At 40.2% G+C, this 20,916-nt stretch overlaps 1 protein-coding gene across 1 annotated transcript in view; it reads right to left on the bottom strand.

The window, feature by feature from the left end:
* Positions 1 to 1,890: 1,890 nt before the first annotated feature.
* SAMSN1 (SAM domain, SH3 domain and nuclear localization signals 1) overlaps positions 1,891 to 20,916 on the bottom strand; it is a 43,635-nt gene continuing 24,609 nt past the window's right edge. Inside the window, exons 4-8 of the mRNA XM_074983467.1 lie at positions 18,957 to 19,089; positions 17,177 to 17,328; positions 15,163 to 15,369; positions 12,464 to 12,614; positions 1,891 to 3,130 (exon numbers count right to left, since the gene is read on the bottom strand). Coding sequence (XP_074839568.1) covers positions 2,931 to 3,130; positions 12,464 to 12,614; positions 15,163 to 15,369; positions 17,177 to 17,328; positions 18,957 to 19,089 — 843 coding nt within the window. The 3' untranslated portion in view covers positions 1,891 to 2,930. The remainder of the gene's footprint in view (positions 3,131 to 12,463; positions 12,615 to 15,162; positions 15,370 to 17,176; positions 17,329 to 18,956; positions 19,090 to 20,916) is intronic.

The raw sequence follows: 20,916 nt of genomic DNA, 5'->3' as shown, positions 1-20,916 counted from the left end.
CTGAGAAGTAACCATTCAGCCTTCACAGGAAGTTGCAAATGTCTTAAATAAACTCTGCTGCTGTGCCACATTCTCCAGCGCACGCACAGCAATTTGGGCAAGAGTATCAAACTAGTTTTGGAGACAAATGGCTAAACACACAGTTCACACCCACACTTTTAATGAGTGGTTAATAGTCAGTCAGTCAGTCAACCTTAGCTGTCCACCACCCTTGCCATCAATGGAATCTGGTGCATAGGTTGGTTCCTGGAAAGCAATGGGTTTATCAATATTTTGCTGAATACACAGCCACAGCTAACAGTGTCACTGTAACTGATTCAACAAGTTTTTCCTCTCCCCACGTAAATCCATGCAGTTAGACAGCCCACGGTACATTGTGTCTCTCTGTATGACTTCTGTTTGTGGACTCTGATCATTAAGGCATAGCCTCAATGGGGCCCTGGGCAAAGTGTGCTGGGGCGGGGGGATGCTCCATGTCCCCAGAAGAGGAGGTGCCTTATGTGGAAGTGGCAGAATTGGGACAGCCTGCTCTCAGCACTGCCTGGACTGTGGCACCCCGTCCCTCCTGTGCTTCCCGGAGCATGCCACATGGTACTTTGGCAATGATTTAAAGGGCCTGTTGCTCCAGGCATTGTCACTGTCACTGTAGCAGTGGCAGCCAGGAACTCTAGACTCTTTTGTATTGCTGGGCCCCAAGGTAATTGTCCCCTTCTCCCACCCTCCTCCAACCTCCCTCTCCCCTCCCCACCATCAGCAGGTCTGCCTAGAGGTCATGTCTGGCTCTCACTGGAAAGGCCTCTTGGGAACAAAAGTCGATATTGATTTAGCTCATGTTGGTACCATACATGTCCACATTCAGATATTCATTGAAATAACTCACTAGGAATACATTAGGAAACTGGTTTAGTGACGTTGGTGCAATTTTATGTGTCGAGATTCCAAAGAGAAATTCCATTTTGGCACATGTCATCAAAAGGTTTGTTAACTTTGTTTTAATTGGTGATCCTCTTTTTGTTAGTCCCATAAGAACCCACTTAACTTCACCTTCAGATGCCGCTCATGTCTACAGGGCTGAAAATTAATAAGCAAGCAAACTCAAACACCTTCTTTTTCCTTGTAAACACAGCACATTTGACGTGGAGATCATTGACAGGAGAGACTATGGAATCCTGCAATGCCCTGTTCACAAAGTAACTTTTCAGAGTAGAACCATACATTAAGATTCTGAGGCTAACATGAATGCACCCGCAGCAATAAAGCAGGTAGTGACCGGTGGAGAGAAGGCTGCCAAAACCATTTCTGTTAAAAATGCCTAATTTCATTTGTTTGCAACTTCCTTGGAAACTCTCTTTTTGAGACACTTTCCATGATGGTCTTTTCTGAAGCGCGATCTTAAAAAATGTCAGCAATCTGGTGGAAACTATTCAACATAGACCTAATTTATGAAAATTGTGTGACTAACAGGTGAGAGAGGAAGTCACTACGTTGATTTGATACAGATAATACATGATAAAACAAGCTCATTAGGGCTATGTCTACGTGGCAGAGCTATTTCTGGATACCTCCATATCTCAAAATAGCTACTGCATGTCTTTGGAAAGCACCCGTTATTTCATAAGATTTTGGCATCCCTGTAGTCCTTATTGCAGGAGAAGTAAGAGATGCTTCAAAACAGTGCATTATTTTGAAATTTAGTGCTGTTTTGAAATAAACTAAAAATATGATAGGGAATTTGCATATCTTAATTCGAGTTTAGGATACTGTGTGGACATAGCCTAGAGGTGTATATTATGTTGCCATTAGAAAAGTATTGTATTTGAAATGTTAGTGCCCACATTAAAAATAAGAGTTTTTAAGAGTCTGAATGACATAGTTCTGTTTATTGTCAAAGGAAGTACTTCAAGAAGGGGGTGAGAGGAAAAATAAAAATAAAAGGTGTATTCCAGTGTAAAATACATGGGAGAAAAGATGATTCTTTTTATACGGAGGACACCATTCATATACACTAATGTATTAGATATTGGCTTTTGCATACAAACAAGTACTTCTACTAACAAATTTCACGTTAAGTGCAAAAGGAAGTAGTTTCACCAAAAATAATAATGAAAGCTCAGTTGTGGATATCAGTTTGCTGCTAACAGCAGTCTCTTTCATTGCACAATATTTAGAAAGAATGTAAACAGTAAAGAAAAGTTAAATGTTTTTAAAAAATTGCAGGTTGTGTGTGAAATTCAGACTGCAATTACTCCTAAACGCTAGTAAAAATAGGGGACCTGATTCTCATTTACATTAAGGCCTCTTTGCACCACATGGCAATGTGAAGAGGCTTTAAAGTGGCAGTAAATTATACTAAATGCTTACCTGAAGGCCAGTTTACACATCAGAGTTGTGTAATGTAGTTGTATAATGCAGCTTTGATGTAAATGAGAGCCCAGCCCCGTATTTTTATAGCAGAATATCAACATAATCACCTTTGTATTATGCTGGTGTATTGATAAAAGCAGGTTTTGTAAAAATATCAGAGCAACATTTGTCAGAAGAGAAAAAAGGACAGTTATTAATATTTAGCTTTTAAAATAAATATGTACATTAGTTACAATATTTCAGACTTTTTCAGACGTTAACACATCCAGAACTACGTGCCAATCACTCCCTTTTATAGAAAATGCATTAATATACAAATATATTGCAGTTACTTATTTTCCCTTCAGTCTGTTCAAGAATTAATAAACAGGAAAAACATGGGGATTTATTCTTGTGTCCATATGCTGAAGAAAATAAAAAAATATTGTACTTCAGCTGGAAACCCTAAGAGTGCTTTCCGTGTTGAGACTATTTTGCAGCCCATTTTTGTGCTGCCCTGCTAGCAAGTTAGCTTCTTGTATTTGATAGTCCTGTCTGCAAAGCTGCAGGAAAGCACATATATGGGATCAGTTTGGCTCCGTGATGGTGATCATCTGCACCATGTCAGATAGGTTTTCTGGGTCTAGCTCTTCTTTGCCAGTATCAGAATTTTCCGATAAGATGTAACAGCCAGAGTCTCTTGGACAGTCATTTAACTGTGACTTGTTATAGCTGAGATCAGGGCTTAAGGTCAGGGGCTGTTGCTCATTTTTGTGTTCTTGTTCATCTATAAGAAATGAAAAGGAAAGTGTTATCAAACCCATGTGAGCAATAGTTAGATGACTGCAAGATTGCTTTTGGAGCACTGCAGAAACTGAACTGGCAAACTGCAGTTTTATTTGACCTATGCCTGATTTCTATTAGAAATTAAAATCTTGGAAATAAAAAAATGGATGTATCCTATATCCTACATAAGGTTAAATGTTGCTCACTGGTGGATACCTGAACCCCAAAGAAGTCAAAAGGGCTTTGTATTGGTTCAAGGATCTGCTGGTGCAAAATTCATTTCACCCTTGGGTCTATATGCCTGATTCTTTCCCTTGTTTCACTTTTAAAGACCCAATCCATCAGTACCATCTAACGTTCCAGTTACAATCTGCCCTCAACCTTCTGCACTTGATGCATTATGTAATGCAGTGGCTGCACCTTGAGCTATCAGCCCCACAGGGCAGGGATCTAGTGTATCTATTTATTGTTCTGGGTACACTAACCATGCCGTGCAATTGCAAAACTTTCGAAAGCAATTCACAAATATGGTCAGGTTTGCCAAAGAGCTCAGAAGGATGTGCCCAGTTTTTCAAAAGCAGTAATGATCAGATTTTTAAAGGTATTTAGGCATTTCTGTGCTCAGCACTGGAAAGCCTACCTGAGGTAGGCACCTCGGTCTCATTTTCAAAAGGGATTTAGGCACTTTGGACTTGGGTACTGAGGAGGCTAAAGCTCATTGAAATCCAAAATCTCTTTTGAAAATAAGACTTAGGCTTTGCAATGCTGAGTGCAGCAAGGACTAAATACTTTAAAAAATCTAGACCTCAGCTTTCCAGTGAGAGCTGCTGATGCTGAGCATTTCTGAAAATCTGGCCATATACCTATAAAGGGCGAGATTCAAAAAGGCACAAAGGGCAGTTACTCACCCAACTGCCATTTATGCTGTTAACAACCTACCCACATTATACAGAAGTAACTATTTCGTCACTTTACAGATGATGTTTTATCATATGGTTTTTACCTCTTTTTTCAGGGAGAATTTTTGGTAATGTGCGAGACCACATTAATTTCTGTAGTAACTCCAGCAACTTAAAATGGAATTATAGAAGGGTTATTAACTATTATTATTTGTTAACCACAATTATAAAGGACACATATGTGATGCCTAACACACATTTTCTACGAGCTTAGGCTACACTTCAACTCATGCTAGCAATAAACAAGTCTGCTTGGTCAGAGTGTGCTTACACAATTCAGCAAGTTATTGTGTGAACCCTTCCTTAGACACTGACTTCACAAGATTATTCTATTTCTCTAGTACAATCCCATGATCATTTATAATGCCACTTGTATATGAAGTGACCTAAAAATGTTATCCTGTTTACATCCTTAAGGAATCTTGTCTGTCTGTTTTTAAATTCTTTCTTCTTCTTCTTAAGTGAGCAGGAAGAGATGCTTATCGCAGGGGGTTTTCATTTCCCTTTTTTTGGTCATCCTGTTTTTTCTGTTCTATTAAAAGATGACTTTTTCATCATCTTCATCTGAATAATATAACTTTTGTACACAAACGGATCTGTTGTGGTTTTTTTAGCATTCATGTCTTCTCATCATGATGTCATAATGACAGATCACATTTGGGCCAAAAATGTCAGTTAAACTTCTATATGGGAAATTCTATACATTTTTCATCTGCTTTTTGATATATTGTGTTCTATGAATATATGGCATTGTTTGAAATCCTCTGTAAACTTGCTAGAAAGCACAGTATTTGCGCAAACAACAAGAAGTCCTGTGGCACCATACAGACTAACAGATATTTGGAGCATAAGCTTTCGTGGGCAAAGACCCTCATCATCAGATGCCACACACTATTTGCACACACACTTTTGGAAGTGAAATCAATGTGACAAATGAGCTAAGAACTAAATTACTACAAGAGACAGAATGGGACTTTGCAGTGTGACAACTATATTATTATTGCTAGTCAGAAAAAGGTATTTTCTGTTGGGAAAATGGTTTTTTTCCTTTCAAATCTTTAGGATGATATTTTCTCTCTTTTTTTTTTTTTGAAGGAAAATTTTACAGCCAAAATTTGTCCAGTGTCTGATTTTTTTTGTTATTTATTTCACTGAAATAACAAAGTTTCAAACAAAACAAGTGTTTTCTTCAAGAAAAACAGACTATTTTTGTTTGAAAAGATTGTTCTACAGTAAATACAAAATAATATTGAGCATTATATCTATAGCTATCTAAATATATATGTGTGTATATACACACACACACACATTCAGTGTAAATGTCAAGTTCTCCAACTTCACACTTAAAACTTGTGCTTTTTTTAACTTTTGTAGACCTACTTGTTCTTAACTTACTGGATACAGTGTCAAGGGTTTTATCGTTAAAGGTAAGTTTGTATGGTTAATCTGTACGTCAGCAAAACAGACACTGTGCAGGAAAAGGCATAGATAAAAATCAACTACTGTTAAGTGTTGCAGCTTCATCAGAACTCCCTATCTTATCACCATGTGGAAAGCATGTTATATTTTCTATAGTGAATCAGATTTATATCAGATAAATAGCTTTCAGTCACAGTTGTCTAAGATAAGGTCAGAAGAGTCTAAGCATGCAAAAATTTGACACATATTCCAATACAGACATTTTTCCTGTGTTCCCCTGCTCCATGGAGTCTGGAAGAGCCGCACCCAGCTCGCTTCATCTCTCATCCCTCTGGGCCAAAAACTGAGTTGGTGGCAAGGACCACCTGCCTCTACTCCTACGCAAGCTCATAGCAACTCTGCATGGCGCACACCAGGATCCTTGTTCTCCTTCCAGCCCTATGCACAGCCTCTTGCTCTTGCAAGACCTTGAAGATTTCAAATATGCAGGGCTGTGGCCATTCTGCTTGGATAGCAGAGAGAACTCACAACAGTCCCTAGTGGTCAGGAAGTGGAGATTGGGGAAAGCAGTGGGCTACTGCCAGAGCAGGAGGGCTCTGCTCTTCCCCTTACTCCCTTTCCTGACCAATGGGGACTCCCTGTGGGCTATCCCTAATGCTGCCCTGCCTCATCCCCTGATAGTCTCATTGGCTTTCAAATTGTGAGATGCAACATTTCAGTGCTGTTTTGGACAACAGCTTTACACCACAAGTATTGAAGAAATATTAGACTTTAAGTTTCTGAAAATGAATCTTGAATGCATATGTAGTTTTTCCACTTAACTCTTGGGAATTTTTACTACTACTACTGCTTTGGCAGGACTATAGACGTGCATGGACAGAACTAATGAAAGGATGAATCCCTTCAGAAAAGAACTTATTTAAAGCCTTGACTCAGGAAAGCAATCAAAGGTGTTCTTCAGAAATATGTCTGTGGAATTCAGTGGGGCAAGGATCTCAGCTCATGACCAATCCTTTGGACAAGAGTTGATGATATTCCCCAGCACTCCAGATGGACTATCAACAGTGGGGCTATTGAATGCCTGAGACAGAAAAAGTGAATGAGAAGAAAGAGGCTTTTCTGCTCCTGAGATTAGGAAACCAAGTGAGGACTCTGGGAGAAAAGGTGAAAAAATGCGTCAATGGAAGAAGCAGCAGCCTAGCCACAGTCCTTCCTCATTGGATACAAGACCCAATTTTATGCCTTAGAAAAATCACTTTGGGGCTGGCTCCACAAGGATGACAGAATGTTGTTTGCAAATTGAGGGTTCACCCAGTTGCCAGAACAAGGTAAGAGTGGTCCCTCTCTGAGCACTAATAAAATGTGATTAAACCAAAGTATTTGACCTTCTCATGATTTGTGCAATCTGGTTCACTTAAACAAGTGGTGCATGGTGTAAATTAAACAGAATCTGACCCCACATTTTCTCCCATATGGTAAATGATGCCTGCTATAGCAGCAGGGCTAACGCCATTGCCCTCGGCCTGCTGCTTTGCCCCTGGCAATAAAGCATTTGTTACTTGCATGTTACTGTACTTATCTGCAGGCACAGATAAGCAGTTATCAATTTAGTGACTACTTGGTCCTAAACATAATTTAATTACACTAGTAGCTTCGATTGACCAATGGGAGACACTTTCAAGGCGAGAAATTAGGGATGATGAGTTTTTCTGTTCCCTAACAAATAATTGCTATCAAAGAAGCCTATCTTTGGCAGCTTGCAAAAGCCTAACCCAGATCAGCTGCAAACGTGGTGCGATGAATTTGCTGCTACTACTACCTGTTTCTGGGAGACTTGTAAACTAATATATGGGCTTGTTTCTCAGTTATATAAAGGCCTATTTAACCTCACTCTGGCAGTGTAAAAAGTCTTCAAATGGGTCGGTAATAGTCCCAAAGACCAGCTCCCGAGCATAAGGTCTCAGGTGTAATATCAGCAAACGGGCTTTACACTGGCCTTGCTCCCAGCCCCTGGCCTAGGATGTATTCTGGGGCATTGTCAAGGCCCTGCTGATGTGCCTTATGCTATTGTTATTCTTGGCTACCCAGGGACCATAGAAAAAGAGTACAAGTTAGACTTGTGCTGAGGTTGCTCTCATTTAATCTAGAGATCAGGTAAGGCCCTACCCAGGGAGAAAAAAATTGTGACTGAAATCCATGTTTTTAACCATCATCTGTCTCCCTATCTAAGCCCTCCATTTGTAGTGGTAAAGGTGGTGGGGAGCTGAAGAGTAATCCATGGTTTGCTAGGGGAGGAGGGAAAGCCTGAGAGCTTGGCAGAAAAGAAATTAACAACTTTACAATATTCTCCACATAAAAACAATAGGCCCAATTCTCCTTTGATTTATGCTAGTTTTAGACTAGCAGAACTCACTGACTTCATCGGATTTACTCCTGATTTGTGATAGTATATTTAAGAGAATCAGAATATAGACTACAAACAAGTACACACACAAACATACAAGTTTCTTCACAGAAAAAGGTGAAGAAAGAAGGTGTGAATTTATTTTGCTCACCTAACATTCAGTTGCAACACAACTTTACAAATAGCATCTTTCAAAAACAGAAGTATCTCCTGATTCTGGGGAGGGAATATGAGAGCTGGAGACTGTTACTTCAGGTCTCCTATTGAGACAAATTAACACCTGGCCATTCTATGACCTTGACAAAATATTTTCAGATGTGCTGCATAGAGAAATCGCACAATGTAATTTAAAATGTGTCAAGATTAACAGAAACAAAACCAAACCAACCAAAACCAAACCAAATCAAAAGAACCCTGCAAAACCATCAAGGCATTTCATGATAGCAGATATGATATTAAAGAAATATTTAAATGTTAAATAATATTTCATTACTTTTAAAGTAGAATTAACTACGTTTAGGCTCTGTCCCCAAGATGTTTGGACATTATGAATGATATTGTTATTGTACAAACTCAGGGAACCCTGCATTTCAACTCTGGACTATAAGTGATACCTCCATCAACGATTCAAAGAGAAACTTCACTGGAACACTACTGCTTTGCAAAACTGTGGGACTGTTTCCATTCTGTGTGAAGGACAAACTTGGCAGATTTTTGCTTTATGGTTCTATCAGTAATATTTCACAGAATATATTTTCCCTAGATAAATGTTCAACTTTTTTCTAGAGTACCTCAGTGTAATTTCTATGGCCAGTAAACATTAGCTTGTAGCAGAGGGTAAGTGTGCCACCTACTTCTAAGCTCTGTAGAAAATCAATTTTAATTAAGAAATCATTTATGCTGCACTGAGTCATGCCCATTTAAGTGTGTGTGTATGTGTGTGTATATATATATATATATATATAGACCTAGGAGAGTTGAGTTCAGATGCTGAATACACTTGTAACAATGGTGTTCAACTTTTGTAACCCAATTTTCCAGCTGGATTGGCTGAAGCACAAGGAGGTCAAATGAGCTGGCCAAGGTCACATGGTGAATCAGATGCTCAAGTTGGCATTAACCTCACAGTCATCTTGGCTGCCCTTCTTTTGTTTTAACTACTTGAGGGAATGGCATATTTATATTCCACTATGTGGTTGTATCATTTTTAGTTCTTAACATCGTTGTACTTCAAAGTGTCATGTCAAATCTTGCACGTTACTTCTCATCAGCCTGCTGACAAATACTTACCATGCTCGGTCAATCAATTAAGGTCAGCTTCATCATCATGCTCTTGATTCAGAAGAGCATTTTCCTTGAGCGTGTGCTTAGAGTTAAGCATATATAAGCCCTATTGACGTATCTGAGACTTACTCAAAAGTTTTTAATTCAGCACGTGCTTAAATATTTGCCTGAATTGAGGCCAATTCACTAGTCTACTTTTTGAGAATGCCATTTGACTGACTGAAAATACTTGTGTATTCAAAGGTGATGTGAAGCAATTATTCATCTCACCTATAGATCGAATACTGCAACACATTACAATATTTATTATTTGTCAAATACAAGAATTTTAGGTGTTAAACTACAGCACCAGTATCTTCAAGTGTACTATTCTTCGTGAAGAACAATGGCATAAATCCATTGTGGCTAAGGGCAGGGACTGCACATGGATGGCAATAACCAATTAATCAAAGTCTAATGTAAAGGATATTAAAAGACTATATCAGGTTAAGGACATTCTTCCCTAATTCTTGCACTTTTGCTGGCCTGGGAACATGCAGAACATCAAGTGATTAAAAGCAGTGTGAGTAAGAAACTAACTGATGGTTGCCTGCTAAAGAATCTAGATTATTAAGGCTGCCTGCAATGCTTGTTATTGTTTGAGTATTAAAAACAGTAAATCATATGATATCACAGGGCTTTTGATGGAGGAGCAAAGCAGGCAATTTGTCCCAGGTGATTTAAAAGGGCTCAGGTCCCTGGACACGCTCCATTGTTGCTGGAGCCACATGGTGTATGTTCCAGGCAGCGCTGAGGTGTGGTGTAGTTTGGGTAGTGCTGTCTGCTGGCTGCCCCTAACCCAGCCCCTCCCACCTAAACACTCATCTTTCCAGAGGGCCCAGAGTTGAGCCCCTGCCCACATTGCCTAGGGTCCAGCAAGGTCTATTGCCAACCCTGCTGTATCATAGCAGCATTTCATGATGACAGAAACCTGTTAAAATGATTCATACTGTGCACCAATAGAAACTCTTTGTAAAAATAGAACCTTAGCATTTTCTGTTTCTGTTTTGTTTAACCGTTGAAGTGAAATATGTAGGATAAAATATACAGAATGTACAGCATGGCCAAGTAGCAACCTAGATACATAATGATACACATGCACAATCCTAGGGCAAGTCTAGGCTGCGGGTAGGGGAAGAGGGATCCATCCAAACTGCAGCATAAATAGTGGGTGTAGTTCTTTCTCCTTTCCTTCCAGGCTCCTTCTTCTTGTCCTCACTTCAATCACTGCATGTGCTCTACTGGCAAGGCCCCTTCTCTCCCATTCCTTCCACCCCTGCAGCTAACAAAGGCTAAGGATAGAAAAAAGGACTATTCCTCATAGCCATCTGTCAGCCAGTCCACAACGAATGGTGAGGGCAGAGAAAGCCATTAGAGCTACTTCTTCTTGACTTCTCATGGAATCTCTCTTCTTTCCCTCTCCCAGGAGGACGGAAAGGGATAGGGAGGGTGTCCATAGACACCCAGAGATGGTCTTGGTGTGAGGGCTCCTGAGAGGCCCAGACAGAAAGCTGGGTTGGGCTGAGACAGCCATGGAGGGTCTTCAGAGTATATATATATATAAGATGGGAGTTCCTGCTTGAGGTAAAACTCTAAATAATTTATCCTTATACATCTGAAGTAGCCCAGTGTATGAAAATGACTGAGTGATGGAGAACAACAAAAAGTCTTGTGGCACCTTATAGACTAACAGATATTTTGGAGCACAAGCTTTCATGGGCAAAGACCATCTTCATCAGATGCATGAGTGGGGTGGGGGTGTGGTTTCAGAGGGGTATTTAAAGGGTGGGGTCCCAGTAAAGGGGGAGGGCCAGAGTTGACAAGGTCTATTCAGCAAGGTGGAAATGGCCCAGTATCAACATTACTTATCAAAAGAGGAAAAAACAAGTCAGATCAGACAGGGGGATGTGAACCATTGTCAGCATCTAATGGGGAGCTATCAACACCCAGAGCAGAGAAACTGTCTTTGTAAGCTATGAGCCACTCCCAGCCTCTGTTTAATCCATGGTTAATGGAGTCAAATTTGCAAATAAATTGCAGATCAGAGATTTCTCTGGCCCTCCCCCTTTACTGGGACCCCACTCTTTAAACACCCCTCTGAAACCACCCCCCCATGCATCTGATGAAGCTGGTCTTTGCCCATGAAAGCTTATGCTCCAAAATATCTGTTAGCCTATAAGATGCCACAAGACTTTTTGTTGTTCTCAAATCTACAGACTAACATGGCTACATCTCTGATATTTGAGTGATAGAGACACATCTATCCCATCTCAGTTAAAAGGCAGGGTGGGGGTGGGGTTGCAGATGAGATGCTTCTCTTGGTGAGGTTTAGCCTTGGTCCCCTTAGAAGTCCTAAAATGTTTCTAGGAAACTTTGCATTAATTTCCAGGTTCCATTTATTCTTCCAGAGGATCCTCAGTTTAGAGTGAACATCTGCCAAAGTAGTTGCTCGGGAAGGGCACGACTCTACATTACGTCTACTTTGGATGAGTATCCAAATATGTAGTTAACTGAAGTTTATAAGAATTCACCTGAACTATTTGGGGCTAGTACCCAGACTGGAAATATCACAATAGCATGTCCTGTGGTGTCGTGGTACTTCTAACTCCACTGAAAGTCCAAATAAGGATAAAAAGGAAAACAAAACACACTTGGAGAAAGCTAAAGCAACTTACTGAATCTCAAACAATACCCAGTTCAGTTTCTTTTTAAGCTGAGACTAGAAATCTGCTACTGTTTTATCCAAGCCATTGTTTGCTGATCTGTACTAGAAACACCAGCAACACCAATCAATTTCAAAGCTGTCACCAAGGACTAAAGTGGAGGAACAGCGCCTGGGAAGGGGAGGATCTTGAGATCCTTACAGGAAATCACTTCTAATGCCAAAAATATTTTAATTAATTTCTAGGAAGTAAGTTTAGGACACTGGAGATCTCATTTCAAATTTCCTGGTCTGTCACAGACCTCCTGCGTATCATCTACACTCTCTGTGCCTCAGTTCTTATCCGTAAAACAGGATGATAGCACTGCTCTACCTCACAAATACATTGAGGATTGTGAGGCAGCCATATAATTCTGAGGGGGGTAAAAATAGCGCTTGAGATAATTTCTCCTATTTGAGGACAAAGTCTAATACATGGACCTTTGCTGAAATCACTGTTATTTTAAATGAATTTGTGTCTCCAGTTAAAATGAGACCATAACACTGAGCATGGGTTTATATACTTACTTTCATAGTCCTGTAGATTCTCAATTGCAGACAGTAACCTTGTCCTGTCTTCTGGGTTTGTAATATTCAGTTCAATTAAGTGGCTCTCTTGTAGGTCCTTTAAATCTTCCAGAGTCTCATAGCCATTTAACAAGAGGGTTGATGAGTATTCCTGCAAAAGGGGAAGCAAACAATTCCTTTAGCAAGCAATCAACAGGTTTAGCTGGAGACATAACCACAGTTTCTTCTTTCATATTTTGGTGGAAGTGGGAAGAAAAGTCATCATGATTCCTGGAGCATGAAGTCTCCCAGTCAGCAACATTGCCTCTGGGCTTGTATGAAAGAGAGCTGCCAAGTTACTGTTCCTTCCCTCATCCTTCTCATAACATGAAGCACCTTGCAATGTGTCTCAGGTTACCTCTGGTATACTAACACTTCACACATTGGCTTTATTTAACTGAACTGCAGCATTGTCTAATCTATTGGAATCCAAACTGCTGACAGCAGGCCAGACCCATTGCTGGTGTAAATCAGCATTATCTCCATTGAATCTGATTTATAGCATGTGAGGATCTGGTCCAGCATCTGTAACACTCCCATGTTAATTTGAGGAGCATGAGAATTGTTTTATTAAAAAAAACTTTGTATTGTATCCCTTTTGTAAACTAAAGATTTTCTATCAAAACAAAAAGCAGTCAAGTAGCACTTTAAAGACTAGCAAAATAGTTTATTAGGTGAGCTTTCGCTCACCTAATAAACTATTTTGCTAGTCTTTAAAGTGCTACTTGACTGCTTTTTGTTTTGATAGTGTATAGACTATCACGGCTTACTCTCTGTTACTAAAGATTTTCTATTTTTGTCATTGACTACTTGTAACTGCAGAACATATCTCTAAGGACTGGCATCCTTTAGTGTCTACTTCATGAGATAAGCCATTCAAAAGGTCACACAATGAAATTAAGTGCATTATTGTCCTTTATATTTCCTAATTAGTTATTGTTAAATTAAAGTTGGATTGCCTGGAGGGATAATACTGATACAGAACTCAGAATATGATTCATTAATAGGTCAGGAGAAAAATAAAAACCTTTCAAGACACGAAGAGAGAGTTTGTATTGTTCATTGAAGTTGAACTTGAACCAAACCCCTTCATTCCAACACCCTCAGGTTTCAGGGTCTGGCTCAAACAGGACAAATCCAATTATGATTATTTGGAACCCCAGCCAGCTTCATTCAACCCTAAGCACGGTAGCCATTTGGCTCTGGGTTTGACCTTATAGCTTGGGTCCCCTTCCTAGTTTTAATATAACATACTTTCTGAATATATTTTTCCTCTCCTTTTTATAGCAGTAAATGGAATATAAGGGTGGAAACAGGAATGATCGTGGGCCATTCATAACCTCTCTGCCCCTCAAATTTATGATTTGTAAAATGAAGATCAGCAGGCCTGCTGATGGGGGTGGGAAGAGGGGGCAGTTGCCTGGGGCCCAGTGTTTCAAAGGAGCCCAGAGTTCTGACTGCTGCCAGTGCCAAAGTAATAGCAGTGGCGGTTCTGGACCCCTCTCAAATGCCATAGAATCTGGGAGGCCCTAAGCCCTGCCCCTTCCAGCGGGAGGAGCCAGCCCTGCATCCCATCGTGCCCTTGGGCCCACAATGGCTGTAGACATCACTGAAGATCAGCAGCCAAATTATAATGATATTTACATCACTAACATGCAGTATGCAGTAAGCTTTGCAAACGGCTTTGAAATTGAAGCATCATATAAATACTATCATCATTATTGTTTTACATCTGTGTCACAATATTTATTCCATTGATAAAATAGGCTAAGCAGCATTCAAATTTGCTGTATTCAGAGAACAATTTGAGTTCAGGCAGAAAACATTTTCTTGTCATAAAGAAGATGAAGTACCAGTCTGTTATAAACCAAAAGATGAGTACACAAAGGGATTCTCTTTCAGTGGTGCACTTTATAGGTTGGGAACTACAGCAGCAAAATGATAGTGTGTTAATTTAAGATGAGCAACAGATAAGCTTCTGATGAGCAACAGTTGTGTAAAAGCTATAGCAGAGAGATGGCAAGCCTATCACACATTGTTTCATTTCCTTGTGAAGATGAGATGAGTAAACCCAAAGCTCCAGAAGCAGGCTGGATATTCTGTTTACACTGGTGCCAGCCAGAGGGAATATTCGGAGAACTATATACATGGCTGTATGATTAAAGTAGTGTTATTCCTGGTGACCACAACTGAGTATGTGTTGTTCTAGTGCCTGAGCATGAGTGCATTGCTGCAGAAAAGTGATTTATTTCCACACAAACTCCAACGCAATAACGTTGTTACTGCGTTGCTGTATTGTTACTGAATTTTTGATTTGTGTGGCAGGAATCCTTAGCTACCCAATCAGAAACTGAGGCCTATGGGGCTAGGCACTCTATATACATATAAAAAAGGCTGCTTCTTCCCCAAGGACCTTACCATCTAAGTAAAGGTCATATTAAATGAAGGATTACTGCTTTCTCATGCCTTGTTTTGTCAACCACCACCCTCACATCCACATAAACACAGGTTAGGTAATGGAAGGATGTAGTATCTTCTAAGTTACCTTTCTTTTCCAAACTGCTGGAGTTTGCCATTTTGGCCTTGGCTGCATTGAAAAAATAAGAGCAAGCCCACACAAACTAAATATTCCGCACAAAGCTGGAAATGTGTTTGCTGACCTGAAGATGGACCCGCTCCAAAAGTTCCTGCAAAGTTTTAGGTTTGGCCCTTTTGCTCCTTCTGTGGGCTTTTATCTTCCTGGGTGTAGCTTCCTCTTCCAAAATAATATCGACGTAAATGAATTTGAAGTTCCCCACTTTGTTATTCAGCATGCCTGTCCATATTCCCATGGGGGTTTTGCAAATGATGTCTATAATGTCTCCTTTCTAGAAGAAATAAAAAGGGCAAACCAAATTTGAGGCAGATGGCTTGTGATATGTGCCCTGTTAACTCAATGGAGCAAGAACAGAATAACTACCCAGACATCATTGAGCTGACACAACTTAAATGCTCTGGGGTGAAGTGACCCTCTTTCACAAGTTGGGAATACATTTTGCTGTTACAAAATTCCAGAGAACAATTTCAGAGTAATCTGTGGTAAGATTGGCCCAGGCTCCACTACGAACTCCTGCAGAGAGCAGGGGGAAGAAAATGGATTCCTTTTCTGCTTGTATAGGCAAATACAATGCAGTCTGTGGATCCCCAATACACGGGATGGGAAGTAGCCTCTGTAGAGCTACAACTTTAATCTCTCTCATCCAGCACTCCCTTGTCTGTCAACATCCATAATCTGGCATAATTTTAGTTAGCCAGTTGGCCACTTATCATGGGTGTGACCAAGTTTCCTCGGTCCCATTACAGCCACCAGTCCTGGCTCTGAGTGATCTGTGCTGCTATTTATCTCTAGTTTACCCCAAGTATCTTCTAAGAGACCAGTAAGCAGTGGAAGTGTTGGTAAGGCTGCTAAACAATATTGACCTCCCATGGTCTGGCAAATTCTCTGTTTCGGCACCAGTCAGGTCCCGAGGGTGCCAGACTAGAGAGGTTCAGCCTGTACTATTTTCCTTTCTATCGTGGATGGGCCAAGAGTGGGCAGGAAAGGACAGGGAATGGGTGGAGTTGTGGTAAGGAATAAGGGAAGATTTATAGGGGACATCATCACTGTATAGTTAATCTGGGCTTGTACCCTCTCCTGCCCCCACACCATCCACACAGAAAAATCCCAGACTTGGTTTGGAGGTGCATTAAGCCAGACTTCTTCCCATAACTTGGTGTGGGGGATAGCAGGCTAGATCACTCAAGTGATGATAGGCCTCCAATGCCTTGCCCACAATTCCCCCAAAAGGTAGACACCCAATAAAATAAAAGAATCCCAGATCATCCTGGCAGATACGCAGAAAAGGGATACGCTCCAGATGGCAACAGGCAAGTGAAAAACAGTGAGGGTTCAGTAACTAAGATAAATCTTTGCAGTTAGGGCTCTTACACCTGGGGTTGGCTTATTCAAGTGCTGATCACCCAAGCTAATTCTTCAGTGAAGAAAGATTCTGTGAGTAACAATTCCTTCTGCAGTTTACTTCTAAGACAGCACAACTGTACACTGTCACAGGAATAAACTTCTTTACTATGGGCAGTTGTGTGTGTGTGTGTGTGTGTGTGTGTGTGTGTGTGTGTGTGTGTGTGTGTGTGTGTGTGTGTATCTATAGCTGTCTATTTATCTATAAAATACAATGTGGAATATTTTCATAGCTTGAGTATGTCTTATGAAGAGGTTTAGGGAAAGAGTGGATGGAGGTTTCCGGTGTAAGAGAAGGGCTGAGTTTGTGAGATGCCCCAGCTTATCCTGAAAAGCTAAAAAGAGTCATCCTGATTTCCCACGATCACCAAAGAGCTCTCAGTCAGTCTGAAGCAGCACTTATTCTACACTCAATGGGGCTGGAGTGTAACGAATACAACATACACCAATATTTCAACTGGATCTTGGTAGAGTGGGGTCCCGTGACTCAAAGTCCCTGCAGCAGTAGGTTTGACAGCTCAGTATGAACTAGCCATTCACAAATGTATTGCGAAAATGATGGTGTCTGTTTTAAAGCACTTTATACACTCAAAATCAGAAATGGATGAACAGATCCCTTACAAAACAAATGTCTAATTGATTTCTACTTCAGAAAGCAGTTTTGATGACAGTCTCACCTTGATCTTGAGAGAGTCAGTGTCATAAGGACTTGGTGTGAAGTCTGTGTGTACTTTGGCTCTTCCACAGAATGGTCCAGTGTAAGGGACTTCATCATCTAGTCTAAAACTGTCCCTGTTGCTAGCACCATCAGAACAGCTGGTCACTCCACCTAATAGAGATGAGAATGAAGATTTAAATGCCCTTCCTTGAACTACTAGCTATTCAATTCTGTAAAGAAACAGAGGGGCTAATATGCAGAGCACAGAATTAAGACCGCACTCTAAACAGATTTCACATAGTCCAAGAAAAATATAGTCAATAATCAAGCATAGTAACAAACAGGCTATGCAAAGGAAGTCAGAGCTCTTCATTTAGTCTCTGGAATAATTCTTGATACTGATGATGCTTCTAACAAAATGCTCATTTTATTTAGGAACTTGATGAAATATTACCTTTGCATGTTAATAATGAGTACTTTAAAACTGTAGTTTAGGGAAATCTCTCTGCTGAACTTCTCCTGTTTATTCAGAGACATTGAAACAAATACCGCAGAAATGGCTCGATTTCATTATCTTATAAACTAATACCTGCCTTACAGAGGGACATTTTAATTTTATCAACATTTCTATCTGTCATTTTATCCAGGCTGAGTAATAAAAACATCACTATAGTAAGTCAGGCAAATTGAAGCAAGCTCTGCAACATTCCCATCCAAGTAAGTTTTTAGATGACAGCATCAGTGTGTTGGAAGTAGAATCCCATATAGTTTGCACAAATCACATCACAGAAAAATGATCATAAAATTAATCTCAACTTGATGTGGTCGTTCAAGCAAACAGTCACAAGTCAGGGCCACACTAACCTCAAGTACAAATGCCCTGTGCCTACAGAACTTGCTCAGATCACACTACACGTGAACCAATGCAACATCATCATGTACAGGCTGGTACCCCTGGGAAGTAGTTTGCCTACAGCTTGGCAGCAGATAGCCTCCTGCAGACAGGAGGCCCACTTCCTACTGGAGAATCACGTGCCTCCACAGACTTACAATTTATTCTACCTGGGGGAAAAATAGTACTTTTTTTAGTGGGTTGAGAAGGTCCTCTGCTGCTTTTGTGTGGACAGGTATCTCCCACCTTCTCCAGAGAGGCAGAATCAGGTGGGGTTCCCCCCTTTTGGCCAACCATCTGCAGACTGAGAGCAGTGGGTTCCCAGCCACTGTAAGACAAGGCTTGCATGTGTGAGACCCTGCAAGCACCAGTCCACAGGTGATGGGGTCATGGCAGTAACAGAGCTAGGGCCAGCCGTAGTCAGGAGGCCAGGCTTATTGAGAAGCTTGGGCTTAATTACTGCAGAGTTACATTTTGTTTTTAATTGTTACAAAAGGCAACATCTGATTCACAGATTAGACAGCCAGAAATAGCTACTAAAATAATATAGTCTGACCTCCCGTATAACATAGACTGTACGACTTCCCTGAATTATCTCCTGTTTCAACCTGAGCAGATGTATTAGAAAAAAACATCCAATTCTGATTTAAGAATTGCCAGTGAAGAATCCAGCATCAGCCCTGGAAAAGCACTCCAATGGTTAATTACCCTCCAGGGGTAATAATGGGACATTGCTTCCAGTCAGAATTTGCTAGCTTCAGCATACAGCCGTTGGATCTTTTATATCTTGGTCTGCTAGAATGAAGATCCATATATTATCACATTTTTGGTCTTCAGCACCAACAGTTCAAGGTGTGTTCAATAACTGAGAAAAAGACTGAACAGAACTATGATTGTTTGTACTCACTAGATGAGCTCTGGCCACTGTTTAAACTATAGAGACTGTCCATGGAGTCGCTGGCTTTTAGGCAGACCTTCTCTGTGTGTGTTCCATCCCCAGGGTCACTATGTGCGTAGGAGTCTTCTTTTCCTTCTTCATTCTTCAGTAATAAAAACAAACCAGTGGTTAGAGGTAATGAAATATATTTTACATTTACAGCTGACCACAGTATCTTGCACACATTTACTTTGGTAGTCCATAATGATTTTTAAAGAATTATTATTCCATTGCAGTTTAGGAAAACTTCTTTCACTACCAAACATTCAAGGGAAGAAGCACTTTTCATGGTAATACAATGGAGTTGGAAATTAGGAATTCTTGGTTCAATTCCCAGTTGTACAACTTACTCATCCTGTAACCATCAGCAAATAAGTATCAGAGAGGTAGCTGTGTCAGTCTATAGCTTCGAGAACAACAAGAAGTCCTGTGGCACCTTGTAGACTAACAGATATTTTGGAGCATTAGCTTTTGTAGGCAAAGACCCGATTCACCAGATGCATGAATGGGTGGGAGGGGAAATCCTATGTAGCCAAACAAGAGCCTTTCTGACTGCTTTCCCTCACTAGAGCAGGCACCAAAATCCCTTCTGAAGTTTTTCATCTGTCACATTTTTCAAGTTATTGTTGCTAATTTTAGGTGTTCCAGATTAAAATACAAAATCATCTGAGGCCACATTCCAAAAAAGTCTTCATTAGCAGCAGCTGCTTCATCTTGTGAAGCGCTTTCCCAGACCCTGGGCTCTACTAGCCTATAGGAGCAGAATCAAGGCCAGGATATCCAGAGTCAACCTTCCAGATGGAAGTATGGATGATCAGCTATCACACTCCCTGAGCTGGCTGATCAAATCTTATAACAAAAATTCCTCTTTTACAAGATTAACATAGGCCTGTTTGCCTTGTGAAATCATCAAAGGCCTGGGTACTGGACCTTAAAAGTTATATTCTTACATGTAACCTCTCTAAGCGTATCTTACAGAGTTTGCAAAGATAAATAAGTATGGCCCATGCTTCAGTCACCACTAAATTTAAAGTAGATGTAATAGCTAAACGGACCAGTGATGACTGCCATAGGAAGCTGGTTCTTTACACTATTGTATCACAATGTCAACCTAGCATGATATGTTGATGTAACCTAGATTTCACATGCCCTCTGAAATATTGCATTAAACTAGGGAAAATGCTAAACATACACTATTAACTCAGAGTGGAGCAAAGATGAAAGCGTATGTGAAATAGGCCTAGGGCTCCTGCTGTAGAATTAATCTCTAGAAACTCACTTCCTCTTTTCATGCAGATGCTCACAAAAACATCACAGAAGTTACAGATGACTGGTTTCCAGGAGGGAGAATGCCATCTACACCATTCTATTGTGTACTCCACAAGTTAACCAGTGGAGAAGCACTGAATGACAGAGAAAAGGAAGATTATATGGCAGATGGGTCATCTGTTTCTTTTACATGAAGAATTAATTTACATTACATAGAAGTAAATGTAGCACTACTGTTTATACTTACTCATAAGAAACAAGTGGTCACGTAACGGAAATGAAAATTACATATAAAACTAATAAAAGGAAATACATTTTAAAAGCACAATATTTGATTAAAACGTAGAACTCATTGCCACAAGACCTGGAGGAAAAAGGTTCAGTTAGAATTCAAAAAAGATTACACATTTATTTTTTATATGATAAGAATATCAGCAGTTACGTTAGGTAAGAAAAAAATATATAAAGGGATATAAACCCTCATGCTTCAGGACAAAAACCTAACAGGGAGTAGGAAGAATTCCTGAATGCAGGTTATTCCATAAATGTCCACTGAGAATTCTTCTGAAGCATCTAATCTTGACTTTTGTCAGAGACATGACATGATGCTAAATGGACCACTGACAATATGGTAATTCCTACGTATCTTATTTAGGACCAG

Source organism: Carettochelys insculpta, chromosome 1 (genome assembly GCF_033958435.1).
Source record: "Carettochelys insculpta isolate YL-2023 chromosome 1, ASM3395843v1, whole genome shotgun sequence".
NCBI lineage: Eukaryota > Metazoa > Chordata > Testudines > Carettochelyidae > Carettochelys > Carettochelys insculpta.
The sequence above is the reverse complement of the archived record's forward strand: the minus strand, read 5'-3'. Positions and strand labels throughout refer to the sequence as shown.